Below are 27,683 nucleotides of genomic sequence, written 5' to 3'. Positions count from 1 at the left end.
TAACATCTTCAGGTAGGAACTGCAGTAAAATTACTTTTTGATCTGCAATTTTTTCAGTTCTTATACAAAAGCGACAAGGAAAATCCTAAATTTAAACTTCATTTGTTCAAACCATCATTGAAGAGGCGCATGTCCAAAGGAAATTAGTTTCAATGTCTTTATTAACCTGCTATTCAGAAAAACATGAACACATTAAGAAAGTGATGCTACACACACATTTAAAAGAAACTGGAAAGACAAACAGAAATGTTTAGAGAATATAAAATTAACAGTATTTTTTAGATTATTCTACAATCAATCAATTTTGACAGGTGAGGGTGTCAGGATTGGGTATATAAGACACATCCACCCGAAACGAATGTGCAGGTGCAGAGCGACACCATCACCGCTATTAACAATGTGGCAAAGGAAATACGGAAAATGGAGACTGTCTTGACGGAAATTGGGACAACAATTACAAAAGGATTGTGTAAGAATAAATAAATAAAGGAAATCCACCTTGTGTTTTATAAGCGTTGGATCACTTTCAGACGCTCTAGTCTGTCCCACTCTGCTGGATCTCAGATTAAATGACTACAGTTTACTTTCCCATTTTCTTTTACTGACTGGTAAATGTTGGCAGCAGACTCTCCACCTCATCATTTCCTTGATTTTATTATGTACTGTTGGTGTTGTAGTTTCCTGTTTTCCCAGATTTTGTGCATACGTCTGGGTCAGTTGCCATGGAGGTAGGAACATTTTCCAACCAAGTTTGGTTTTTATAAATCCCAAAAGTTGACTATATTTGGCGTACGCCGGTTTTTGTACCTACACCAGCTTTATAAATGAGGCCCCAGATCTCACACGCCACATAACAGCCAAGACCAAGATCTTCATCATTTCATCTCATGGGGCATGAGGGCAATAGGTGGGTAGTCCTTCAGTGCAGATGGGGACAGTTTGCTGGGGACTGGAACAAGACTGGAGGTCTTCCACAGGAGTATAAAAGAGGTTCTGAGGAACTGGAAACAGCTGACTGGCACAGGTCTTTAGAAGTCTGGGACTGATGGCATCTGGACCAGCAGCTTTGGATTGGTTGAGTCTCTCCAGCTTTTACTATTTTTATCAGAGAATTTAGTCTTGTCACCGATTATTGCTAATCGATGAAAGAAGGCGGGTGATAAAATATCTATCTGGTTCTAAATTTCTGTCCTCACCGATAGTCATGAGAGAAATAAAAGTCTGGGCTTATGGATGGATGGATGGGTGGCTGGATGGATGGATTAACAGACTGTATTCTGCTCAAGTTAACAGCTTCTTTTTTATTAAGAAGCTAAGTAACAAAAATAAATATATAATCTAGATGTTTATTCGATGTTGTCTTGGTTCACATTGTTATCTTGCCCGTCTTGTCCCGCCTCTGCATCTGTAACACATAAAAGATAATGTATCTTTAAGTGAAAATTGCAATTTTCTTTCGTGGAGATTGATTAATAAAAAGTTAAACTATCAGTTTTAATTAATTTATAGTTTTACTATAAATTAATAAAAAAAAAAAAAAAACTGAAAACATTCTTTACTATACTGCAAACAGAACTACAGCATCAAAGTTGTATTACTCCGTCTCTGTTGTACTCAGTGAGTACTCTGTAGAGCTGCTTCACAAACATCTGGGGAGATCTTTGTCTGCATCACTATCAGTCCCTGGATTCTGGACATTTACTCATTGTAGACGTGAAGTCCTCAGAAAAGTGTTTAATACAGTCTCAGAGCTCATGTTAATGTTAGTTTGAGCCAGGAGGGTCCACTACTGATTTCATTACAGAGAGGAGGAAGCTCCATCTGAACATCAGCTTTTCAGCTGGTTCTGTGTAAAAAAACTCATCCAGCCCATTAAGCTGCACCTTATTACTCAATGAATCACTATTCTGAGATTAGAGAAGTTCTTCTATCAGGAGAATATTTTAATCAGATTCCAGATCCACTTTATCAAAAAGAAAACAAATCATACATTAAAATCCTGTTTCTTTCAATTGATTTATGTATTTATTTATTTTTGGTAGTGAAGAAATAAAACAGAGATATGCCCAAATATTACCATGAGCTTGTCTTTTTCCAGGTGATCTCTGTAGAACAGCTTCATGCCACCATCGTCCCAAACGTCTCCCTGCAGTAAACAACAAACACAAAGACATGATGGTTCAGTTCTTCTCTAAGGCCTCGTCCACGTTTGCAGGATTATTTTTCTGCATTTGCATCTTTCGTCCACATGTAAACACAGTTTTGCTAAACTGCAAACAAACTTTTCAGAAAACACCGTCCATGGTGAAGATTTTCACATGATCCATCTGTGTGTTTAAGTGTGGACAGAATAACCAACATCTCTGCTTCAGAGTCAGAGCGTCCACCTCCACCTGTGTCTTGTTCACATGGCAACAGCAGACGTAGCAAAGGTGGTGCTGGCTGTAATCATGCTAGCATTGTAAATATACTTATTGCGGCGCACCAAATAAAATTTCAACCAAAATGCCATGGCATGCTAAGACATGAGGATTTGCATCAAAGACACGTCATGCTAAACCAGTGCACATGTCACGATGTTTTATTGTTACATATCCATTTCACAATCTTTAGAATCAAGCAAAGGTCATTCTTGTTGCATGGTCACACACGCATGTTCACATTCTCACGTGAATGCTCACAAACGTGCTTGTCTCTCCATCCACTCCCAATTAGATGTTGCTGATGTTTGTGTGTTGGTATGTCTCTCTACAGGTATGTCTGATGGCTGTTGTACTTTTTCATATCGTCATTATCCTATTTTCTTTCTGTATAGTACTTTGGTAGTTTATACTGTGTTTGTGAATACTGATGTGATTTAGGCAGCCTACACAACATTTATTTCCACATTTCAATTCTGTCCTTTTCTCTTTTTCTCTCTTCCTCTATCTCCCTGTCAGGTTCAGCACTAACATATCAACACTAAAGAAAATAGGATATAATAAAAATATTCCAAGCATCAAGGGAAGCCATTTATATAACATGTCTTCCTTGGTAGAACAAATCTGTCTAGAAAAATGTTGCACACAGACCTCTGTTCTGTATGTTAGGATGCTGGACAGGACAGGGTTAAAAAAAAAGAAGTTGCTCAACACAATATTCTGTTGACCTGGACCGATTTAAAAAGCCATGATGGTTTATAAAAGTTATCATTTCTAATCATCTTGTTCGAGTTAATTAAACTATGAAGAACACAAATACAAAAATTTACAGAAGATCTAATGTTCAGTTCATTCTTTGATTTTAAACAAAAATCTGACCTTTTTTGTTTGGCCCTTCATCCTTCAACACTGTAAGAGAAAATCAGACTAAATACTCGGGTCATACATGTACATGTTTACATGTTGCTCCACGCAAACAGAATAAAATGAGAATCATGTTAAATTGTTTTTCAGTGCAAACATTTTACAAACAAAATGTTTCTAGTTTTCATTTAACGTGTTCATGAGTACTCACCAACTTTCAGAACGATGATTCCTTTTTTCACCTGAGAGTTGAGTTTAGGAACAAAACAGGTGTAAATTCCTGCATCTTCTTCAGTTACTTTACTTAGTTTGAGGGAAATGTTTCCATGAATCATTTCATTATGGAAGAGAGAAGTTCTGCCTTTGAACCTCTGATCTTGAGGATCTTTATAGTCTCTAAGATTTCGATATACGTGCACCGTAGCTTTGTTCCATCTCCACTCCACAGTCAGAGTTGTTACATCAAACGGAGGTTCCAGGCGGCATGGTAGAACCACATCCTGACCCGACTCTGCTGTAACTGGATCAGGTGAGCCGATCACTTTAGACTCCTCTGGAAAAACAAACATTTAGATGAGAACTTTGTTTCCTAAAACCATTAAAGTCAAAGATGACTGAGCATCAGAAACATGTACAAGTGTGTTTTGTTAGTTATGCACAGTTAAGGACTTAAGTCCACCTGACCCTTTATAGCCACCATGTGGGCGTGGGAAGGCTTTCCCTCACGTGAGCCCACTTTAGAGTTGATTCTTACATATGAACAGAAACAGGTGTAGGACGTGCGTGCGCAAGCTTCGATAAATCTGAAAGTAGAAGTGTGCAGCATTTGCTTTTTGCGCTGCAGACACCACCCGTAGTTTGCTTTGCTATACACAGTTTTATAAATAAGGCCCCAGATCCTTTACCAGATTGATAGCTTTAGAAGAGACTTTACCATCAACAGGGATGCAATACTGCCGTGCTATACTTAACTGTAGTTGGGCAGAAACCTTTTATTTCTGTATTTCACCCTTTTTCATGAATTTATGCCCTACTTCATCATACAAAAATGTTACACCAGAAAATAGCAGATCTATAATTTGAACAAATAGCAACACATTGTGAGCTTGTTGTTTGGTTATTTTCACCAATAATTACAAAATTAAAAGGAATGGTTTAAGAAGGTTTCCCAACCAACAGCAAATACCTTCTGATCTACTTAGGATTGTGCATTGCACAGATAAAGTGCTAACTGTGCAATCAATTACTCTAAAAAAGCAAAGAGCAACAACATCCTTACTTTGTTAACTGTGGCTTTATTTCTGAGAATCTTCTGAAGTGCAATACTCCACCCTGAACATACACATGTCCAAAATATGAGCAAAGGATGAGGAACACATGCTCAACTTGACCTGGTCTGTCAGTGAAATTAAGATGGATTATAGTTAAAATAAGTCCATATATTGTTTAGTCGATGTTGCCACCATGATTTATCTACAAATGAATAAACTACTTGTCTATGTGTGCGTTGCATGTCTGGTGGTGGGCGTGGCCAAAGTGCAGCAGCATGGCTGACTGACACATTGTGTTTACAATAGCAGAAATGTACATTTTTAATGTCAGACAATCAGCCCTTGAACATTTTCGTCTGATCTCGTCAACGAAATCTCACAAACGTCTAGTCATGTGTTCGTCATCAGAGAGCCATTGTCTCGTTACGTCATGAAAAAAAGGTTCGTCAGCGAAACAAATTTGTCTTCGTTGATGAAATCAACACTGTTTACAATCAATCATCTGCAGCTGTTTCAAACTACATGATCTCAGTAACACTGACATTAAGTTTTATTTTATTGTATGTTCTGCTATAAGCAGGTTAAGATAATCTTATTTTATTTTCCACGTGTTGTACTCATTTTCGTACTTTCTCACCAGCTCATTCAGCTGATAATTAAGTCCTGAAAAAAAAAAGCCAAAAGCCAGTCCGACAAGGCACACAGATCTGGAGAAATTATTATTATTGTGACATTCCCTCTGTCTTCTCTCATTATACCTTCTTTTTTGTAATTGAGTTGGTTCCTGTTTTATTTTGAAGTTTCTGTTGGTACTTTGTAAAACTATTTTTTTTTTTTTTTTTTTTTTACATTTTGTTACTCTTCATGTGTTTTATTATTAAAGCTGCACAAAATGAGACAAAATGACTATTTTGTCTTGCTGTCGTGTATGCGACAAAATTTTGGTTGGTTCCACCAAATCTCACTCCAAGGATTATTGAAAAGTTGTCAGCCCTGCTGCATGCTCTTAGCACATAACTGATGGGCCGAGTGATGTCCTGGATAACAGCCTTTTTGTAATGCAACGTTTGGAAAGTCAAGGTGTTCCAATGATTTGTCTTAATCTTATCACCGGACCTTTACTGAAGCCTTTTAGCATTTAGTATTTTAAGTTATAACTTGTTAAATTTTTAATATAACATAATTCTGGATACTTGAACATGTTGAAATTGCAGCTGTTGGTTTGAAAAATGACTTAAACGTGCAGTAGAGTTGTGTTCCCCATCAGAAGGCACAGTAAGGCTCATCAGAGCAGCAGAGTGGCTCATTCAGACAATCACAGCCATCAGACTGCTGGAGGTCCTGCTTATTGTACGGAAGAGGATTGGGTCAGAGGATGTGTGTTTGAAAATCAGACTAAATACTCAGGTCATACATGTACATGTTTACATGTTGCTCCACATAAAGAGAATAAAATGAGAATCATGTTAAATTGTTTCTCACTGCAAAAAGCAAAATGTTTCTAGTTTCCATTTAACATGTTCATCAGTACTCACCAACTTTCAGAACGATGATTCCTTTTTTCACCCGACAGTTAAGATTAGGAACAAAACAGGTGTAAATTCCTGCATCTTCTTCAGTTACTTTACTTAGTTTGAGGGAAATGTTTCCATGAGTCATTTCATTATGGAAGAGAGAAGTTCTGCCTTTGAATCTCTGATCTTGAGGATCTTTATAGTCTCCAAGATTTCGATATACGTGCACCGTAGCTTTGTTCCATCTCCACTCCACAGTCAGAGTTGTTACATCAAACCGTGGTTTCAGGTGGCATGGTAGAACCACATCCTGACCCGACTCTGCTGTAACTGGCTCAGGTGAGCCGATTACTTTAGACTTCCCTGAAAAAACAAACATTTAGATGAGAACTTTGTTTCCTGAAACCTAAAACAGTTAAGGACTTCAGTTTTGTTTCTAGCAGCAATAAAAATTTCTGTGTAATAAATGATTTAATTAAAACCCCTGATCCATTAGACAAAGCAGCTGATGTAAATCACTACCTTACAGCTTTACAGTGTTTTAGTTTCTATTTATGCACATCGGTTTAACCTTATTTATTCTGTCTGAATCTTATTTACCCACATTGTCTTTTTACATGTAACTTTGTCTTTTAACGTGTCTTTTAAATACCTGACTCTGTTTCCATAGTAATGCTCATTTTATTGTATAGGGCCTTAAGGTCAGGAAATAAAGAGCTTGTGCAGAGGGAACTGAGGAGGAAGATCAGGGAGGGAAAAATAACTACAGAAAAAAGATGGAAAATCAGCTGCAGCAGAACAACGTCAGTGGAGTCTGGAGGGCCATCAAAACCATCTCTGGCATCAAGGAACCCAACCAGCCTGCGAGGGATTGATGATGTTCTAACGACCTCAATCTATTCTTCAATAGATTTTATCAGCCATCTCCCCCTCCCCCTGTCCAGGCCTCCTTGTTGCACCCCCCATCGTCTGTCCTGCCTTTAAACTGCCACTCCCCATCCCCACCTGCCTTACCACAAACCTCAGCCCACAGCCACCCTCCACCTCGACTACACTTCCTGTCCAACGCTCCACCCCTCCTACAACCTCCTGCACCCAGGCCCCCTGCCCCAACCTGTCCCTCAAAACAAACTAGGTGAGAAAAGAGCTCAGGAGGATCAAGGCAAGAAAGGCTGTAGGTCCAGATGGAATCAGCTCAAGGCTTCTCAAGATGTGTGCAGACCAGCTGTGTGGGATAGCAGGTCACATGTTCAACCAGAGCCTGAAGTTGGGGAGAGTTCCACAGCTGTGGAAAACATCCTGCGAGGTACCAGTTCCAAAAACCCCGAACCCAAAGGACCCCAACAGCTACAGGCCGGTGCCACTGACATCCCATCTGATGAAGACCTTGGAGAGGCTGGTGCTTGCCCATCTCCAGCCTCTAGTGAGCCCATCAATGGACCCGGTACAGTTCACCTATCAGCCTGGTATTGGGGTGGATGACACTGTCATCTACCTCCTACAGAGATCCCTCTCTCACTTCGAAAAGGCTGGGAGCACTTAGAGAATCATGTTTTTTTTCATTTTCCAGTGCCTTTAACACCATACAGCCCACACTTTTGAGAGACAAGTTGGAAATCACAGGTGTAGACCTCCATCTCACAACATGGATCCTGGACTACCTCACCAACCGACCACAGTCTGTAAGGGACACAAGACTGTGAGTCCGACAGGGTTGTGTGCAGCATGGGGGCGCCACAGGGAACAGTTTTCACCATCTACACTGCAGATTTCACACACAATTCAGCAAACTGCCACCTACTAAAGCTCTCAGATGACTCTGCAGTTGTCGGCCTCTTCACAGACCGATACAACAGAGGTATAAACACTCTCCTCCGAGTAACGGTGAACATCCAGGGAATGGATATTGAGAGTAGGGCTGCTCGATTACGGCAAAAATTATAATCACTATATATATATATATATATATACACTACCGTTCAAAAGTTTGGGGTCACCTTGCCATGGGATTCAATAGGGAAGTGACCCCAAACTTTTGAACGGTAGTGTATATATATATATATATATATATATATATATATATATATATATATATATATATAGTGTCATACAAGGCAGGGGGAGACACTCGACTAAAATGGTGATGAGATGGCAAGTTATAACGTTTGTCCAAAGTTTTTTATAAGTTTTTTAAATCCCGGGTTATTCACAGTGTTGATTGAGCACTGGTCTTTAGAAAAACAGTTATGGCATTTATTATATCTTTGTGTCTCTGGGAGCTGGTGGAATATTTGTTCGCGTTAGAAAGGGCAGCCTGAATGGATGTCTGTGAAGTTGAAGCATGAATTGAGGGGGTTTTCTCTCTGCTCCTTCACTGCTTGATCGTAAACCACTTTGTGAGGCGACTTAAGATGATTAAACAAATTCATAGTGTTGCCAGGTGGTGCAGCTACGAGGGTATGGCAAAGTTTACACAATATCGCTATTTGATCCACTTATGATTCCGCGTATCCATAATGTTTCCACACAACTGAAGTAATTTTACCCTCTTTTCTACCAATGGCTCTCCTTCTTTGGCCATTATTCTCTTGTTTTTAAATTTGCTCAACTCTTCTTCAGTCTAACGAGGTGCTCGCAACTCCATCATTAAGTAAATATAACAATGACAGTACTGCCTCTTTACTGGATCCCAGTACATATCAGCCATCTCAATAATATCAAGTATCTGAAGGTGTCTGAATGTGTCAGCTGTTTTTTTAACAGTGATGTTGTGCTGGGAGAGAAGAGACTACAGAGAGGACAGTCACTGAGACACTGTTGGAAATATAAACTTTAGGGGACATTTATGATTAGTGTTAATAAATGTCAGTACGTTAGAAATGTCATTGTTTTTTTTTTTTCTTTTTTATTGAGCTGTAGAGAAAAGTTCACTGGGTTGTCAGTCAGGTATGATGCTGGACTGCTGCCACAGAGAAGGATGCTAAGTTGCTATGGTGACCTTCATTAATATAAAACCTGAGGGCACATTCACTCTGGCCCTGTTTGGCCTGCTTTAAACAAATTCTGGTCCAATTCCATGGATAGTACGGGCCATACAGGGAACCAAACAGAGGAAGTGATGCGGGGCATGTCGTAAGGCAGCATGCTGGTTAACTCGTTGCCTCTCCTGCTGCTCATACTGGACAGATTGTGGAGAAAACTACTTTACATCTGAACACTGAAGTAAAAACAGAAGCTCCAAGACTGGATAAACCTATTGATGCTCCATTGTTTACTTGTGGTGAACCAACTGTTTCTTTTAGTCCTGGTCAATGAATGAGCCGATTTTTCCTCTTTTTTTCTTATTGGTCAGTGGTTGTTTTGGGGGAATTTTGCCCCCTAGTGAACATTTGTTGTAACTGCATAATGTTGTCCAGGTGATTGAGCTGCTTGACTGAAGGGCAGTGTGAAAGCAAACCAAACCAATGTGTAGGAGCCATATTAGTATGTTTGCATATTTATGAGGTGGCACAGGTGACAAGCAGCATCGGCATCTGGGTGGTGGGTGTGTTGCTGTGGGCGTGTGTGTGTCATAAAGTTTGAAAAGTACCAACCTGTGTTTTGAATGAATGGATGAGGAAGTGGGGTGAGCTCGGTGGTGGTCACATTTTCTGTTGACCGTGTATCACATAATTTATAGTATAAGTCTGTTTCAGTTAGAATATCGTTTACTCATTAAATGGATTTGTTTTTTGGAACTATGCATGGAAAAAATAAACGTATCGCTGCTGACACAGAAGTCCTTGGGAATACTTTGGAACTCATGTCTGGCAGGTAACCCCGAGTTTAGCCCACAGCGGCCCTCAAATAAGTCATCGTTTTGCCACAACACAATGTAAGATACAAAGATTTTAGGAAATTGAAGTTATTGAACAGAGTCCTCCAGACTATCCTGGTGTGGTTTTGTCCTCATCTCCTCTGCAGCAGCAGCTCTTTCTAACAGCCCTCTAACACTGTCATGCTCCAACCTGAGCTTACCTGGATGTCTTTACTCTGACTTACAGCTTATTAGTACCATGTACTTTGCTGCTGAAAGTAGAAGCTATGATTACATGTTGTACATTTCCATTTTTAATATTTGGACAATACTTTGGAAACTTACTGACACTGAGGTTGACGTAACAACTCTTCTCCACTGAGCCGACCTGAAAGGAGCACTTGTATCTTCCAGAGTCGGAGAGTTTTAAAGAGGAAAGTTGGAGTGACAGATTTCCTTTATGGAGACCTTCAGAGATCAGAGACGTGCGTTCTTCAAACCTCTCCATTTGTTCTCCAGGAATGTCTTTTCCACCTTTACGAATGTGTACAACATCACTCTGCTGAGTCCATTTCACTGTGTTGTCTGTTGCATCCTGCTGGGGCTCGAGGTGACACTGTAGAACGATGCTGGAGCCGCAGAATGATACTACCGGCTCAGAGGAGCAAAATATCTCAGTTTCAGCTGGAGAAAGAAAACAAATAGTTCATAGAAATCAGACAAACCTCCGTCCAGCACTCCACAACACACTTAATAATCAGTCTTTAGTATTAAAATTATCTTTAAATATAGTTTACATATTAACAAATAAAAATCAACAAATATATCAAAGAATCACTTAAATGAGCAAAATAAAGAAACAACAGGATCAAAAACTTTTCCCTGACATGAATAAAACGTTTTCATCATTACAAACATTTTTGTTCATTCTGGTGATTTTTTTATGTCTCAGTCTGTCCGTCATTTTGTCTGTGAGTGCATATGACACGATTCTTTGTAAGAACATCTATTTTCACCAGTTTAAAGTTTTAATGTAACTTTTTATCCAGAAAATGAAACTCAAACATCACAGAATGCATCATTACTTTTTGTAACAACTATTAGATGAAAAACATGAGAACAACAACAACAGCAACTTTAAGTAATCAAGCTGCCATTTAAAGGGTTAAAACTGTATAATTCTATGAATGTTTGGTAGTTTTAAGCAGGACTGAACCCTTTTTAGACATTTATGCCCCCCAAAAAGCAGAGAAGATATTAATCTGTAAAGTTTTACATCAGTTCGTCAGAAGTGGACATTTCTGTCCATTTTTAATTAAGAGGATAGTAAATTAAACGGATGGAAATTTCTTTGTGGGGCGGCCAAGAGGACAAAGGAGTTTAACTTAAGGAACCAAAATGGCAGCTGCCCTGATGTCACATCTTCATTACATGTATTATCCCCAAGTACTTCCCAAGTTCCTGGGTGTGCACGTTACAGAGGACCTCTCCTGGACCCTCAACACCACATCACTGGCCAAGGAAGCCAACCAGCACCTCTATTGCTACCACAACCTGAGGAAAGCTAGAGCCCCGCGCCCCATCATGTGCACCTTCTACAGAGGCACCATGGAGGGCGTCCTGACCAGCAGCATCACCATGTGGTACAAAACCTGCTCCACGTCCTGCAGGAAGCCCTCCAACATATCCTGATAGCAGCTAAGAAGATTGTCAGTGCCTCTCTTCCCTCACTGCTAAACATCTACACCTCTCGCCTCACCCTTAAAGCCCTCTGCATGGTGAGAGACCCCCCACCCGTCACACAGCTTCTTCAGCCTGCTGCTATCAGGAAGGAGACTGTGGAGCCTGCAGACCAGGACCAGCAGCCTGAGGGACAGCTTCGTCCACCAGGCTGTCAGGATGCTGAACTTTCTCCCTACTCTTCACCCCTTCCACCCACACACACACACACACACACATACACCACCAACACTTGGACTTTTTACACCCTGTAACAGTTGTAATTGTGGAATGGCCCTTTAAGACTTCTCTTGGTCGTCTTCTAATGATGACGTCATCAAGATACTTCGAGAAGACAGGAGATCGTCTTGCGAACGCTTGGACTGCAGACGGACATTTTTGGGAGCTCGGATCTTTTCCTTTCTTTTTCCCATTTGTTGTGACGGACGTGTTGTGTGGCGCTGTTTTATTTATGTATGATGAGACAGTAGCCGTCCAACCGGGCTTTATATGGTTGACGAATGTCCTTTTATTAAAGAGCACGCACTGTGGAATCTTCAGTACCAGTGTCGCTGTGAGTTTGTCAACTTTGTGGCAGCTTTATCCGGCTAACTGAGCTAATTCCCCGTACCACAACACGCTCTCCCGTTACAACCCTCGAGAAGAAGCAAACAGGCATGTTAATCTTTAACCAGACCGTAAGCTGACTGTAATTTGCCTTGTCTATTTATTACAGTGTTTAATTTACTTAGTGATAGTACTGGTGTTTGTTTTGCTTATTGGCTTTCATTCTTGTATTTCATCTCACCAAGGTTTGAGAGAACCGTAATTTCAACTTTGTTTGTCCTGTACATGCTGCAGAACTGACAAGAAAGCTGACTTTTACTTCTATAGATGGCAACAAACAATGTTCTGTTTCACATTCTGACAAACTTATCACGTTGCTGCATGCACCTTTATATAACCTTTTTCATTCCGTGGTAGCATTAGTTTCTGTATATTTAGCATGTTCTTAGTAACTGATGAACTGAGTCACTTCCTGGATAAAAGAAGTTTTTGTAAAAAATTGTTGGGAAAATCAAGATGTTCCAATGATTTGTCCTGATCATATTACCGAACCTTTACTGAAGCCTGTTAGCATTTAGCATTTTAAGTTAAAACTTGTTAAATTTATTAGCTATTCTATGATGCTCTTCTCTGTCTCTGTCTGATGAGCTGAGTAACTATAACACACAGTTTAGCCATAAAGATTTACTCTTATCTGTTTATTTTACATGTTATGGGGGCCAAAAGAAGGGACCACGTTTGCATTTCTAATAATCTTGCTTGAGTTCCACTGATAACATTAAACTATGAAGTACACAAATGTGAAATTTACAAAATATCAAATTTTCAGTTCATTCTTTGCATTTCAAAAAGAAATCTGAACTTTCTTGTGTGGCTCTTCATCCTTCAACTCTGTAAGAGAAAATCAGACAAAGGGCCGTCCCCATGACGCTGGATTGCAACAAAACTGCAAAAGTATTTTAGCAAACCACCCTTTCATCCCCACGAAGCCAGGGATTAACCTCCATGAAAACAACCATGTCTGAAGCCAGGTACTAAAGTGGATAGGTTTGAGTCCTCTACTGTCTGTGGTACTGTGCATATATCGAATCTGCAAAACTCGAGAATATGACGTCAATTTGACAAACACACGTCAATTACCAATCCACCCTTCCTCAAGTTTTTTATGCTTTGTAGTGAAGCATTCTTTGAAGAAGAGGCTCAACTTCTTCATTAGTCCAAAGAAATGTTTCTCCTTTGCCTTGCAGTGAATCTTCAGCTATCTTCTCTTCCCTGCTTCCATTGTGTGCTTCCTGTAACACGCAGTGAGCCTTTATCTACGCATGTTGTTTTGCACTAGCTTTGGAGTGTTACTCTTTAACACCCCCCACAGCCTGTAGTATGTACTACAGCGGTGTCGTGGGCATGTTGAAGCCTTTCTCCTGGTTTCGCCACCGTTTTCACATGCTTTTCACACCTGAACTGGCTTCGGTGCCATGTGGACATAGCCTAAATACTCAGGTCCTATTTGTACATGTTTACATGTTGCTCCACACAGAGAATAAAATGAGAATCATGTTAAATTGTTTTTCACTGCAAACATTTTACAAACAAAATGTTTCTAGTTTCCATTTAATTTGTTCATCAGTACTCACCAACTTTCAGAGCGATGTTTCCTTTTTTCACCCGACAGTTAAGATTAGGAACAAAACAGGTGTAAATTCCTGCATCTTCTTCAGTTACTTTACTTAGTTTGAGGGAAATGTTTCCATGAATCATTTCATCATGGAAGAGAGAAGTTCTGCCTTTGAACCTCTGATCTTGAGGATCTTCATAGTCTCCAAGATTTCGATATACGTGCACCGTAGCTTTGTTCCATCTCCACTCCACAGTCAGAGTTGTTGCATCAAACCGTGGTTTAAGGTGGCATGGTAGAACCACATCCTGACCCGACTCTGCTGTAACTGGCTCAGGTGAGCCGATCACTTCAGACTCTCCTGGAAAAACAAACATTTAGATGAGAACTTTGTTTCCTAAAACCATTAAAGTCAAAGATGACTGAGCAGCTGCTGCTTCATCAGAAACATGTAAAGTGTGTTTTGTTAGTTATGTAAAGTTAAGGACTTTAGTTTTGTTTCTAGCAGCAATAAGTATTTCTGTGTAATAAATGATTTAATCAATACCCCTGAGCCGCTACGCAAAGCAGCTGATGTAAATCACTACTGTAGAGCCATAAAACATGTTGGTGACCTTCCTGAATATTAAATCTAATGGGGCATTCATTCTGGCCCTGTTTGGCCTGCTTTAAACAAACCCTGGTCCACTTCCATGGATAGTACGGGCCATCCAGGGAACCAAACAGAGGAAGTGATGTGGGGCATGTCATAGAGCAGCATGCTGGTTAACTCGCTTCCTCTCCTGCTGCTCATACTGGACAGATTGCGGTGAAAACTGCTTTAGGTCTGAACACTGAAGTAAAATCATAAGCTCCAAGACTGGAAAAACTTATTGTTGCGCCATTGTTTACTTGTGGTGAAGCAGCTGTTTTCAGTCCTATTCAATCAAAGAGCCAATTTTTCTCCTTTTTTCTCATTGTCAGTGGTTGTTTGGGGGAATTTCGCCCCCTAGTGAACATTTGTTGTAACTGCATGACGTTGTCCAGGTGGTTTGATCCACTTGACTGAAGTGCAGTGTGAAAGCAAACCAAACCAATGGAAGATGCAGAGTTTTTAGGAATTTCAAGTTATTGAACAGAGTCCTCCAGACTATCCTGGTGTGGTTTTGTCCTCATCTCCTCTGCAGCAGCAGCTCTTTCTAACAGCCCTTTAACACTGTCATGCTCCAACCTGAGCTTACCAGGACGTCTTTACTCTGACTTACAGCTTATTACCTGTACCAAGTACTTTGCTGCTGAAAGTAAAAGCTGTGATCACATGTTGTACATTTCCATTTCTAATATTTGGAAAATACCTTGGAAACTCACCGACACTAAGGTTGACGTAACAACTCTTCTCCACTGAGCCGACCTGAAAGGAGCACTTGTATCTTCCAGAGTCGGAGAGTTTTAAAGAGGAAAGTTGGAGTGACAGATTTCCTTTATGGAGACCTTCAGAGAACAGAGACGTGCGTCCTTCAAACCTCTCCATTTGTTCTCCAGGATCGTCTTTTCCACCTTTACGAATGTGTACAACATCACTCTGCTGAGTCCATTTCACTGTGTTGTCTGTTGCATCCTGCTGGGGCTCGAGGTGACACTGTAGAACGATGCTGGAGCCGCAGAATGATACTACCGGCTCAGAGGAGCAAAATATCTCAGTTTCAGCTGGAGAAAGAAAACAAATAGTTCATAAAAATCAGACAAACCTCCGTCCAGCACTCCACAACACACTTCATAATCAGTCTTCAGTTTTGTTCTTTGATTTAGAGAAAAATAAAATGATCAAAGAAAAAAACCCTGAATATCTCTAAATGTAGTTTACAAATTAACAAATAAAAATCAACAAATATCTCAAAGAATCACTTAAATGAGCGAAACAAAGAAACAACAGGATCAAATACTTTTCCCTGACATGAATAAAACGTGTTCATCATTACAAACATATTTGTTCATTCGGGCGATTTTTTTACGTCTCAATCTGTCCGTCATTTTGTCTGTGAGTGCATATGACACGATTCTTTGTAAGAACATCTCTTTTCACCAGTTTTAGAGTTTTAATTTAGATAACAGTATTTTTAAACAGGACTGTAAAGGAGCTGATTTCAGCAGTGAACAGTAAAAATGTGTATGTATGTATGTATGGATGGATGGATGGATGCATAGATGGATAGATAGATAGACAGACAGACAGACAGACAGACAGACAGACAGACAGACAGACAGACAGATAGATAGATAGATAGATAGATAGATAGATAGATAGATAGATAGATAGATAGATAGATAGATAGAATCATGTTGTCATTCTGTACACTGAGTTTTAGTAGCATAAATATTGATTTAACAAATACCTTGTGCACGTGTATATTCATTGCACCTATATGTTTATTTTCATATGAAAGTCCATGGTTAAAGCTTTGCTCTATATCTTTGGCTATAATTATTCATTATCATTATTCATAATATTCTTCGTAAGTATGCATTGTTATAACTTCATCTCAAGTATTCATAACAAACCAAACCCAAACAAGGTACTATAAAATTGAGCAAGTAATGGTTATTTATAAAATGCATGCACCATTAAAGCAATGTTATAAGTGCGCGAGTTGACTGTGGCAAGATGGCCGCCAGTGCGTATGGTCGACTCCATTTGCAGCGCGGGTGAGTCATTATTGTAGATATCTATGAATGGAAGGGTCCAGGTTTGCATTTCTAATCATCTTGCTATTGATAACATTAAACTATGAAGAACTCAAATATTAAATTTACAAAAGATCAAATTTTCAGTTCATTCTTTGCGTTTCAAACAGAAATCTGACCGTTCTGTGGATCTTCATCCTTCTTTTCCCTGAGCATGTCCTCTTTTTGAGAGGTAAAAATGCGTCAGGTCGGAATTTTATTAAATTCTTTTTTTTTAATTTTAACATATATAACAAACAGTGACTAACAACAAGCAACAACATCCCGCAGTCCCACCCCCCCACCCATTTTTACTGCAACAGTTTATCATAACAAGGAGGGCAAATTGTACAAAAGAAAGTCATAGTAATAATAAAATTTTGGATATAAGAAACAAACATACAATTTACAGTTGACAGGTTACCATACAGACATGTATACTGAAAAAATACACTATATTATAAAGATGTATAGTTAAAAAAAAAAAAAAAAAAAAAAGGAGGCCAGTAGAAAGGTTTACTGAGTTACCACAGAGTCAGAGTCCATCCTTTCAACCAGGCTGAGAACAGGCTGCCAGGTAGCATAAAATTTAGAGTTACTACCCTGTACTGAGTAGCAAATTTATTCCAAAATCAGACATTGCATCAAATCGTTAATCCAGTGCTTGAATGTAGGCGGGCACTTTTCCTTCCATTTCATGAGGATCGTTCGCCTGGCCAAAAGAGTTGCAAATGCTATATCTGTCCTAGCTGACGTATTGATGTGTAGTCCTGGTTGTACCACCCCAAAGATTGTTGTAATCGGGGATGGCTCAATGTGAATCTTCAAAGCCTTGCATAAAAAATTAAAGATTGATTTCCAGAATTCACTCAGCTTTGAACAGCTCCAAAACATATGTGACAAAGTAGACGGTTCTGTGCAACAGCGGTCGCATATATCATCAAATCCTGGTTTAATTTGAACTAGCTTTACCTTTGACCAGTGTAAACGGTGAACAACTTTAAACTGAATAATTTTATGTCGTTGACAGATTGAAGATGAGTGTATCCTGTCGAGAGCAGTTTGCCACACTTCATCTGGGATTTCAATACCAAGTTCCTTCTCCCATTTATCCTTTATTAATGTCAAGGGTTTTAGATTCTCTTTAATGAGTAGAGCATATACATTGCCAATGGTCCCCTTAAGCAAAGGAGGTGTTTTTAACAGTTTGTCCAACAGTGAGTCTGGTGGTAATAACGGGAAACATTTAAAACAGGATGAGACGAAGCTGCGAAGTTGCAGAAAATCTAAAAAAGTGTGATCGGGGGATCTCAAAGTGTGTTATCAGATAATCAAATGATGCAAAAGTGCCATTTACATACACATCTTTGATCCTCTGCACTCTGAGATCGGTCCAAATTTTAAAGGCATCTTCTGTGATGGAAAGCGTAAACATGTTATTCCTGACTAATGGGGTGCGGTCGGAATTTTAAAGTCGTCCTTTTATTTTATCTATCTAAGCCTTAAATATGTTCACATCGGATTTGTGTCGCCTTATCCACCCTCACTAATGGGGAGCAAGGAGAGGGAAGGGTAGCTACAGTACAGAGTAAGTGCCTGGTAATGACGTCACGTTACCTACTGCATCATAACTTTGTATTACTGAGAATCCCCCCTCTAATATAGTCTCGGTTGGGTTTTGCGCCCATGGAGGAGGGTGAGAGGTTTTAGCTCCCTTACTTTGTCTGTAGTTTAACACATTAATGATGAACTGAAGACCAGGGTCATGGTTTGGTCTGATGGTCTTGACGGCCTGGGGAAGAAGATGTTCAGGAGTTTTAGATCTGAGAGTCCAGTATCCAGTAAAGCTAGAAAATGCAGAATTCCCATGTTCGTCTTGGTGATTAGTGGGAAACTGAGTGCATGATGTGTAAAGCAGGGAGCTGGAAACTCACATCAGTTCTGCAGTTTGTCTTTTGTGTGTGTTTGTTTGGGCTTATGTATATTTATTACGTTGTTTCTTTATAAAGGGACAAACACCGAACAGAAAGACACTTGGTAAAAAATTGTCTTCACCAAACTGGAAGTGGACTGAATGTCTGAGTATTTAGCCCTCAAAAAGAAAACAAATATTATGTATACATATCTTTTTTATAATTAGATAATATAAATTCAGTAAAAAATTATCAAAAGATTAGTCTGAAGTAGGCCTCTTCGTCATACTGCAGTAGACACATTTTTTGAGAGACCCCCCCCCCCCCACCCGTGGGCAAGTCAAAGCCTGAGCCCGATCACTAAAATATTCTGCGTGTAAGACTTCAGTAAAGTTAGAAAGATATTCACAGATTCGGCTTTTCCGGCTCAATAACTCATCAATGGAACATTGCTTCTACAAAACCGACACATCGCTGCAATCACAGCAACATAGACTGCGAGCTACAATCATGTTTTCCTCAAAACGAGCGTCCTCAGAGCTGGGAGAATTGAATTGGGCTCTATGCAGAACCTGCCAGTTCTCAACTGGGCAGGGACTGTCTGCAAATTGTAACACAGAAAAAAATATGAAAGGAAAATATTTAATAACTACAATATGACATGTTGTAGTGCCACCAAACTCACATTACTAATAAAACATCTCTTATAGATCATACTACAGTTCTTACTTTGGTAAAATATGCTTATGTGGATTTTTAGGATGTTTTTCATCATTTAAATAAATAATAAATGGCCAATAACTACAATATGACATGCTGTAGTGCCACCAAACTCACATTACTAATAAAACATCTCATATTAATCATACTACACCTCTTACTTTGGTAAAAATATGCTTACATGTATTTTTATGATTTTATTTTATCATTTAAATAAGTTATAAATGGCAATAACTACAATATGACATTAGGGCTGCAACGATTAGTCGACGTTGTCGACAATAGTTGACAATAAAAATAGTCGACAAGGAATTTAGCCGTCGACTATTGTGGGCAATAAAAAAAACAAAAAAAAAAACAAAAAAAAACTACGGAGTGAGACATCGTCTTCTAATCCTATCTCTGCTGAGAGTTGCACAATGCACATGCTCAAAGAGAAGGGAAGGGAAAAAAATACAGAGTGAGACATCGTCTTCATTTTTTTTTTTTATCTCTGCTGAGAGTTGTACATGCTCCATAAAGTCCGCCAGGGGAAAAATATGGTGCCGGACCAGGGAGGAAATCCGCGGCGGAGAAAGTCTGGGATAACTTCACATTAAACTTACAAAATAAATTAAATACATGTGAGAATGTGAGCGGACCTTGTGTACCACGGAAGTACGTCTGCAATGCTCGAACATTTCAAGAGGAGGCACGTCGGACTTACTTAACAACCTCATGCAAGATTTCAAAGCTGAAAGTGAAATAAGATATAATAATCATGAGATACATAATCCGATTGGTCGACTAGTCGTTTTAATAGTCGGTGACTAATCGACCATCAGAATAGTCATTAGTTGCAGCCCTATATGACATGTTGTAGTGCTACCAAACTCACAGTACTAATAAAACATCTCATCTTGATCATACTACACCACTTACCTTGGTAAAATATGCTTACATGCATTTTTAGGATTTTTTTTTCATCATTTAAAAGAGTAATAAATGGCCAATAACTACAATATGACATGTTGTAGTGTCATCAAACTAAAAGTACTAATAAACCATCTCATTTTGATCATACTACAGCTCTTACCTTGGTAGAATATGCTTACGTGGATTTTTAGGATGTTTTTCATCATTTAAATAAATAATAAATGGCCAATAACTACAATATGACATGCTGTAGTGCCACCAAACTCACAGTACTAATAAACCATCTCATCTTGACCATACTACACCTCTTACTTTGGTAAGATATACACTGAAATTCATAAAACTATTATATTCTATATTGACTCTGTATTAATCTTCACATAACGTTACAATCTTACAGGAATATACAGCCCAGCCCAAAATTATTCATACCTTTGGCTAATTCTGATTTAAAGTTGCCTTTATTCAACCAGCATTACTTGACTGGAAATGACACAAGAAGATTATAAGATGATGTACATCATTGTGGAAAAGCTTTTATTTACATTTGAAGAAAAAGTAGCATGTCCACAATTATTCATACCTTTCTTAATAATCAATAGAAAAGCCTGTGTTTTTGGCTATTACAGCAATCATACACTTCTTTTAATTGATGGCCAGCTTTCCACATGTCTCCACTGGTATTGTTGGCCATTCATCTTTAGCGATGAGCTCCAACTCTTTAAGGTTGGAGAGTCTCCTTGCCATCATTCTGATCTTTAGTTCCTTCCACAGATTCTCAATTGGATTCAAGTCGGGACTCTGGCTGGGCCACTGCCAAATGTTAATGTTCTAGTCCACTAACCATTTCTTCGTCACTTTCGCTGTTTGTTTTGGGTCATTGTCATGCCAAAATGTCTACTGGTGCAAAAGGCCAAGTTTCTCTGCAGACTGCCTGATGCTTTTGTAGAGAATCTGGACCTGTTGCTCATTTTTCATGGTGCCATTTACTGCGATTAGGTTGCCTGGTCCATTGGCTGAAAAACACCCCCAAAACCTCAGGTTCCCACCCCCATGTTTGACAGTGAGGATGGTGTTCTTAGGGTTTAAGGCTTCTGCTTTTTGACGCTAAGTGAAGGACACATCATTGTGGCCAAAAAATTTCTTTTTTGTTTCATCTGACCATAAAACAGAAGACCAGAAGTCTTCTTATTTGTTCAGATGAGCATCTGCAAAGGCCAAGCAGGCTTTTGTGTGTCTTATCTGGAGAAGTGACGTTCTCCTTGGTCTGCATCCATGGAACCCAGAAAATGTGCAGTGTCTGTTGAACTGTCTGCCTTGAGATGTTGCCACCAGAATAGTCCAGATTCACCAGGATGGCCTTGGCGGTGACCCTCTGGATTCTTTTTCACCTCTCGCACTATCCTCCTGGCCAGCACATGTGTCACTTTTGGCTTCCAACCACATCCTCTGAGATTTCCCACAGTGTGAAACGTCTTGTATTTTTTAATAATACTTTGAACTATAGCCACAGGAACTTGAAAACATTTAGATATGGCCGTATAGCCCTTTCCCGACTTGTGAGCAGCCACAGTACGCAGCCGCAGGTGCTCAGTGAGCTCCTTTGTCTTAGCCATGACTGTCCAAAAACCAACTGCAGGGTGCTGCTGTTTTTCACCTGTTGAGTTTATTAAAACAGCTGTTCCCAATGACTCACTGTAATTAGGATGCTTTAGAACAGCTAAACTATTTGGACTATTTGGAATGGTCTAGAACTTTGGATTTTCCCAAAGACTGCATTGCAAAGGGTATGAATAATTTTGGACATGCCACTTTTTGTTCAAATGTAAATAAAATCTGAGAAATATTTTTTTCCACAGTGATGCCTCTTGTATATCATCTTATACTCTTCTGGGAGACGCCTGTGTCATTTCCAATCAAGTAAAAAATTGCTGGTTGAATAAAAGTAACTTTAAATCGGAATTTGCCAGAAATATGAATAATTTTGGTGTTGACTGTATTTGCCTGTAAGATTGTAAATTTTGATATGAAGATCAATATAGAATCAATCCATTCATCCATTATCTGCTGCTTATCCGGAGTCAGGTCGCGGTGGCAGCCGCCTAAGCAGGAAAAACCAGACTTCCCTCTCCTAGGCTACATTCACCAGCTTATCCGGGGGGACCCCAAGTTGTTTCCAGGCCAGTTGAGAGATGTGGTCCCTCCAGCATGTCCTGGGTCTTCCACGGGCCTCTTTCCGGTGGGACGTGCCCGGAACACCTCACCAGGGAGGCGTCCAGGAGGCATCCTGACCAGATGCCTGAGCAACCGCACCTGGCTCCTCTTGATGTGGAGGAGCAGCGACTCTACTCTGAGCCCCTCCCGGATCACTGAGTTACTCATTCTATCCCTAAGGGAGAGCCCGGCCACCCTGCGGAGAAAACTCATTTCGGCCGCTTGCACTCGCAATTTTGTTCTTTCAGTCACTACCCACAGCTCGTGACCATAGGTGAGGGTAGGAATGTAGATCAACCGTTAGATCGAGAGCTTTGCCTTTTGGCTCAGCTCCCTCTTAACCACGACAGACTGATGCAGAGTCCGCATCACTGTAGAAACCGCACTAATCCGCCTGTCAATCTCCCGCTCCATCCTTCCCTCACTCGTGAGCAAGACCCCGAGATACGTGAACTCCTCCATTTGGGGCAGGACCTCATTGCTGACCTGGAGAAAGCATTCCACCCTTTTCCGGCTGAGGACCATGGTCTCAGATTTGGAGGTGCTGATTCTCATCCCAGCCGGTTTACTATTGGATGCGAATCGCTCCAGTGAGAGCTGAAGATCACGGGCCTGATGAAGCCAACAGAACCACATCATCTGCAAAGAGCAGAGACCCAATCCTGAGGCCACTAAACCGGATGCCTTCAACACCTTGGCAGCACCTAGAAATTCTGTCCATAAAATTTATGAACAGAATCGTGACAAAGGGCAGCCTTGGCAAAGTCCAAACCTCACCAGAAACAATTCTGATTTACTGCCGGCAATGCTGACCGTACGACAGCCCTGACACCAGTCGTACAGGGACTGGACAGCTCATACAAGGGGGCCTGGCACTCCATACTCCCAGAGTACCCCCCACAGGAGTCCCCGGGGGACAAGGATGAACGCTGTCTCCAATTCTACAAAGCTCCCATGCCCCCTCCAAGATCCTGAAGAGAGTATAGAGCTGGTCCACTGTTCCACAACTGGGATGAAAACCACACTGTTCTTCCTCAATCCGAGGTTCGACTATCCAACAGACCCTCCTCTCCAGCACCCCTAAATAGACCTTACCAGGGAGGCTGAGGAGTGTGATACCCCTGTAGTTGGAGCACATCCTCTGTTCCCCTTTTTGAAGAGGGGGACCACCACCCCAGTCTGCCAGTCCAGGATAACTGTACCTGATTTTTAACCACCTCAGCAACCTCAGCCACAGAGATGGGTGAGCCAGCATCAGGGTCCCCAGACTCTGCTTCCTCATTGGAAGACATGTTGGTGGGATTGAGAAGGTCTTCGAAGTATTACCTCCACCGCCTCACAATGTCCCGAGTCTAGGTCAGCAGCCCCCCATCTCCACTGTACACAGTGTTGATGGAGCACTGCTTTCCCCTCCTGAGCCGCCGGATGGTGGACCAGAATCTACTTGAAGCCGTCCAGAAGTCATTATCCATGGCCCCTCCAAACTCCTCCCATGCCCAAGTTTTTGTCTTAGCGACCACCGAATCTGCTTTCTGCTTAGCCCGCCGATACCCATCAGCTGCCTCTGGAATCCCACAGGCCAAAAAGACCCAATAGGACTCCTTCTTCAGCTTGACGGCATCCCTTACTGCCGGTGTCCACCAATGACTTCGGGGGTTACTGCCACAATAGGCACCAACGACCTTGCGGCCACAGCTGCGGCTGGCCCCCTCAACAATAGAGGCATAGAACACAGACCATTCGGACTCAATGGCCCCGCCTCACCCAGGACATGGTTGAAGCTCTGCCAAAGATGGGAGTTGAAACTTTCTGATGGGGGACTTCGCCAGACGTTCCCAGCAGACCCTCACAACATGCTTGGATCTGCCAGACCTGACCGGCATCCTCCCCCACCATCTGAGCCAACTCACCACCAGGTAGTGATCAGCTGACAACTCCACCCCTCTCTTCACCCATGTCCAAGACATGCAGCTGCAAGTCTGACAACACGACCAAAAATTCGATCATTGAACTGCGGCCTAGAGTGTCCTGGTGCCAAGTGCACATGTGGACACTCTTATGCCTGAACAAGGTGTTGGTTATGAACAATCCATGATGAGCACAGAAGTCCAACAACAAAACACCACTCGGATTTAGATCAAGGGGGCCATTCCTCCCAATCACGCCCCTTCAGGTCTCGCTGTAATTTCTCATGTGGGCATTGAAGTCCCCCAACAGAACTTGGAAGTCCCCAGAAGAGTGCCCTCCAACACCCCCTCCTGGTGCCAAATGCACATGTGGACACTCTTATGCTTGATCAAGGAGTTCATTATAGACAATCCATGACGAGCACAGGTGGGTACTCTGAACTGCTGCCTGGTGCATAAGCACAAACAACAGTCAGGACCCATCCCCCACCTGAAGGCAGAGGGAGGCTACCCTTTCATCCACGAAGGTAAACCACAACGTACAGATGCCAAGTCAGGGGGCAATGAGCATGCCCGCGTCTGGTCCCTCCCCTACACACCTGTTTGACATGGGTGACCCTATCAGGGGCATCCAGCCCCCGACAACATAGCCAGTAGGACCGTCAGGACGCACAAATTCCGCCACCACGGTAAGGTGGCAGCTCAGGGAGGAGTATGGAATCAATATAAAATATAATATTATTAGGAATTTCAGTTTATATTTTACCAAAGTAAGAGCTGTAGTATGATCAATATGAGATGTTTTATTAGTACTGTGTGTTTGGTGGCACTACGTCATATTGTAGTTATTGGCCATTTATTACTTTTTTAAATGATGAAAAGAAAAATCCTAAAAATACATGTAAGCATATTTTACCAAAGTCAGTGGTGTAGTATGATCAATATGAGATGTTTTATTAGTACTGTGAGTTTGGTAGAACTACATCATGTTATATAGTAGTTATTGCCATTTATTACTTACTCTCTACCACTCAGCCATACGCTTTGCCAGAAACGCCCTTTTTCCACACCCACCACTGTGATCTCTATAAATTGGTGGGCTGGCCCTCCCTTCACACCCAATGACTCCATCATTGGTTTCTTTTTATTCACAAGTCAATCTTATACAAGACACCTTTCTATCTGTCATCTCTTCTCCACTCCGCTCACAGCACTCATCACACCATCATCCGAATTTATTAAGCTCATTACTCCCAAAACTTCCACTGTTTTTGGCCTTAACACCTTCCACTTTTCCGCTGCAAATGACTGGAACACACTGCAGAACACTCTTAAACTTCCATCTCTGATATCTGTTTCCTTGTTTAGACAGAGACTTCAACAGATTATTGTCGACACTTGTTCCTGCTGACGATGCTGACTCTCACTTATGCTTATCTTTTCACATAGATCTGTCCCATATACTGAAACCTAGTCCCTTCCCCCTTTCATTTTTATATATTTGTATTTGCTCTGAGTTGTTAGGTGTATTTTTTGTATTGTTGTATTGTGGTTCTTGTGTATGCACAGTTGTATGTTTGTATGTATATACGTTATTTATTCCTGCTGGGGCCTCTTGGCCAGGTCATGTTTGCAAATGAGAACTGGTTCTGAAACATTTTTACCTGGTTAAAAAAAGGTTTAAAAAAAAAATAAATAAAAAATAATGATGAAAATCCTAAAAAATACATGTAAGTATATTTTACCACAGTAAGAGCTGTAGTATGATCAATATGAGATGTCTTATTTGTACTGTGAGTTTGGTGGCACTACAACATATATTGTAATTATTAAATATTTTCCTTTCATATTTTTTTCGGTGTTACAATTTGCAGACGGTCCCTGCCTAGTCGAGAACTGGCAGGTTCTGCATAGAGTCCAATTCAATTCTCCCAGCTCTGAGGACGCTCGTTTTGATGAAAATACGATTGTAGCTCGCAGTCTATGTTGCTGTGATTGTGGTGTTGTGTTGGTTTTGTAGAATCAATGTTCCGCAGAAAAGCCGAATCTGTGAATATCTTTCTAACTTTACCGAAGTTGTAACAGGGAGCTCACCCTGCCTCCATGCTTCAGGCCCCAAACCAGACACAGGTGAGAGTACCCATTAATGAAGATAACACACCCACAGTGCCACCCACAATCACCAGTGATGTCACCACGCTGTGCGCACATACATTTTATGGGAAAATAAATAACCCGACATATGCTCCTACAAGCAAAGATGTTAAACTTGTGACTGAACGGTAAACAACTGTCTGAATGAAACTGGATATGCATCCAGGAGGTTTAGCTCAATTTATTTGTGTCATACCAAATCACAACAAAGTCACTGTAGTTTAGTTATAATCCAGTTTTTCTTCTCTATTTATATGACTGTGTTCACATAGTCTAATTCACATAAATATCAATGGAAACCCACAAATTGCATCTAATATTCTCTTTGATTCAACCCTCCACTATGAGTGTGCAGGAGACATCGTTTCATGTTCTAACAATGAAACTTATCTCGCTATAAAGTGATAAGATTATTTTCTTTTATTCTATGGCAAAAAAAATGTGATTTTATATATTTAGTCAGCTGATAACTAAAAACCACTTCCTGCATAAAAACCTCTTCACACAACGAGGAAAGTCGGGAGATAACGCCACGTTGAAAAATTCAAAACCAGTTTATCTGGTTACAGAGTAAACAATTAGAGTAGTTGCAGCAGCAGTTTATAACTAGAAGATTTAATATTTTTCCACTTGTTGCTGAGACTTTAGCAGAAAGTAGAGAAGAAAGAAGTATTTGGTTCTATTTATCAAACGTGTTTTGGAGCCGAAAAGAAAGATGATAGAGAAGATGACACATTAAAAAAGAAAAGACTACTTAGGTCTAACAGGGAGATATTTTCTAACTTACCTGTAACTTGTTCCGTGACCGACAGCAGACTGTAGCATCCAGTCCAAAAAAGCAGCTTAAACATCATCATTTCTAACCGCTAAAAGAGCAGATTTCATCCGCTGTTCAACAAAGAAACGCAGTCCATCAGTTTTCACGTCGTCAGAGCAGAGTTTCGGTTGGCATGTAGATGATGGCTTAGAGTACCCGGAAGATGTAAACAAGCCACCTCGGACAGTAATGGAGGATTAACACCAGCTGACCGTGCAGGTTATTGGTAAAATTAATCAGTGTGCCGACAAAAAATGCGGTGTTAGAGGCAGCGCTCCTCTGTTCCGTGGACTGCCTTTTTATGGATTTATGTTTTTTCTTTTGATATAAACATCTCCCGAATGACTTCTCTTCTCACAGGAACATTATGGATGAGTAAATAGTCAAATTTCATGCCACAGACAATGTAATAACTGTAGAAACGGTACCTCCCCTTTAATGAGAGAAAAAGTGTAAAATGATGACACAGGATAAAGTGCTCAAAATACACCACTTAACCTATTATTTATTTATTTTATTTTTTTTTTACTATTTTAGCAGGGAATAACATTCGCATAATTTTCAGATGTTGGTAGAA

General features: G+C 40.5%; 1 protein-coding gene across 4 annotated transcripts; it reads right to left on the bottom strand.

The window, feature by feature from the left end:
* Nucleotides 1–143: 143 nt before the first annotated feature.
* On the bottom strand, nucleotides 144–27,363 carry LOC121640146 (butyrophilin-like protein 2). 4 transcript variants are annotated; one of them, XM_041985820.1, is made up of 9 exons: nucleotides 27,077–27,363; nucleotides 15,114–15,452; nucleotides 13,786–14,127; nucleotides 10,211–10,549; nucleotides 6,091–6,432; nucleotides 3,496–3,837; nucleotides 3,300–3,329; nucleotides 2,078–2,146; nucleotides 144–1,405 (listed from the first exon to the last, which is right to left on the bottom strand). In XM_041985820.1, the coding sequence occupies exons 1-9, from the start codon at nucleotides 27,144–27,146 to the stop codon at nucleotides 1,347–1,349; spliced, it is 1,932 nt and encodes a 643-aa protein (XP_041841754.1). In that variant the 5' UTR covers nucleotides 27,147–27,363; the 3' UTR covers nucleotides 144–1,346. The 4 variants fall into 4 exon arrangements, with proteins under 4 accessions (XP_041841754.1, XP_041841755.1, XP_041841757.1 ...); XM_041985821.1 differs by lacking the exon at nucleotides 3,300–3,329; XM_041985823.1 differs by lacking the exon at nucleotides 3,496–3,837.
* Between the last annotated feature and the right edge of the window lie 320 nt (nucleotides 27,364–27,683).

The sequence above is a fragment of the Melanotaenia boesemani genome, chromosome 5 (genome assembly GCF_017639745.1).
Source record: "Melanotaenia boesemani isolate fMelBoe1 chromosome 5, fMelBoe1.pri, whole genome shotgun sequence".
Lineage (NCBI taxonomy): Eukaryota > Metazoa > Chordata > Actinopteri > Atheriniformes > Melanotaeniidae > Melanotaenia > Melanotaenia boesemani.
The sequence above is the reverse complement of the archived record's forward strand: the minus strand, read 5'-3'. Positions and strand labels throughout refer to the sequence as shown.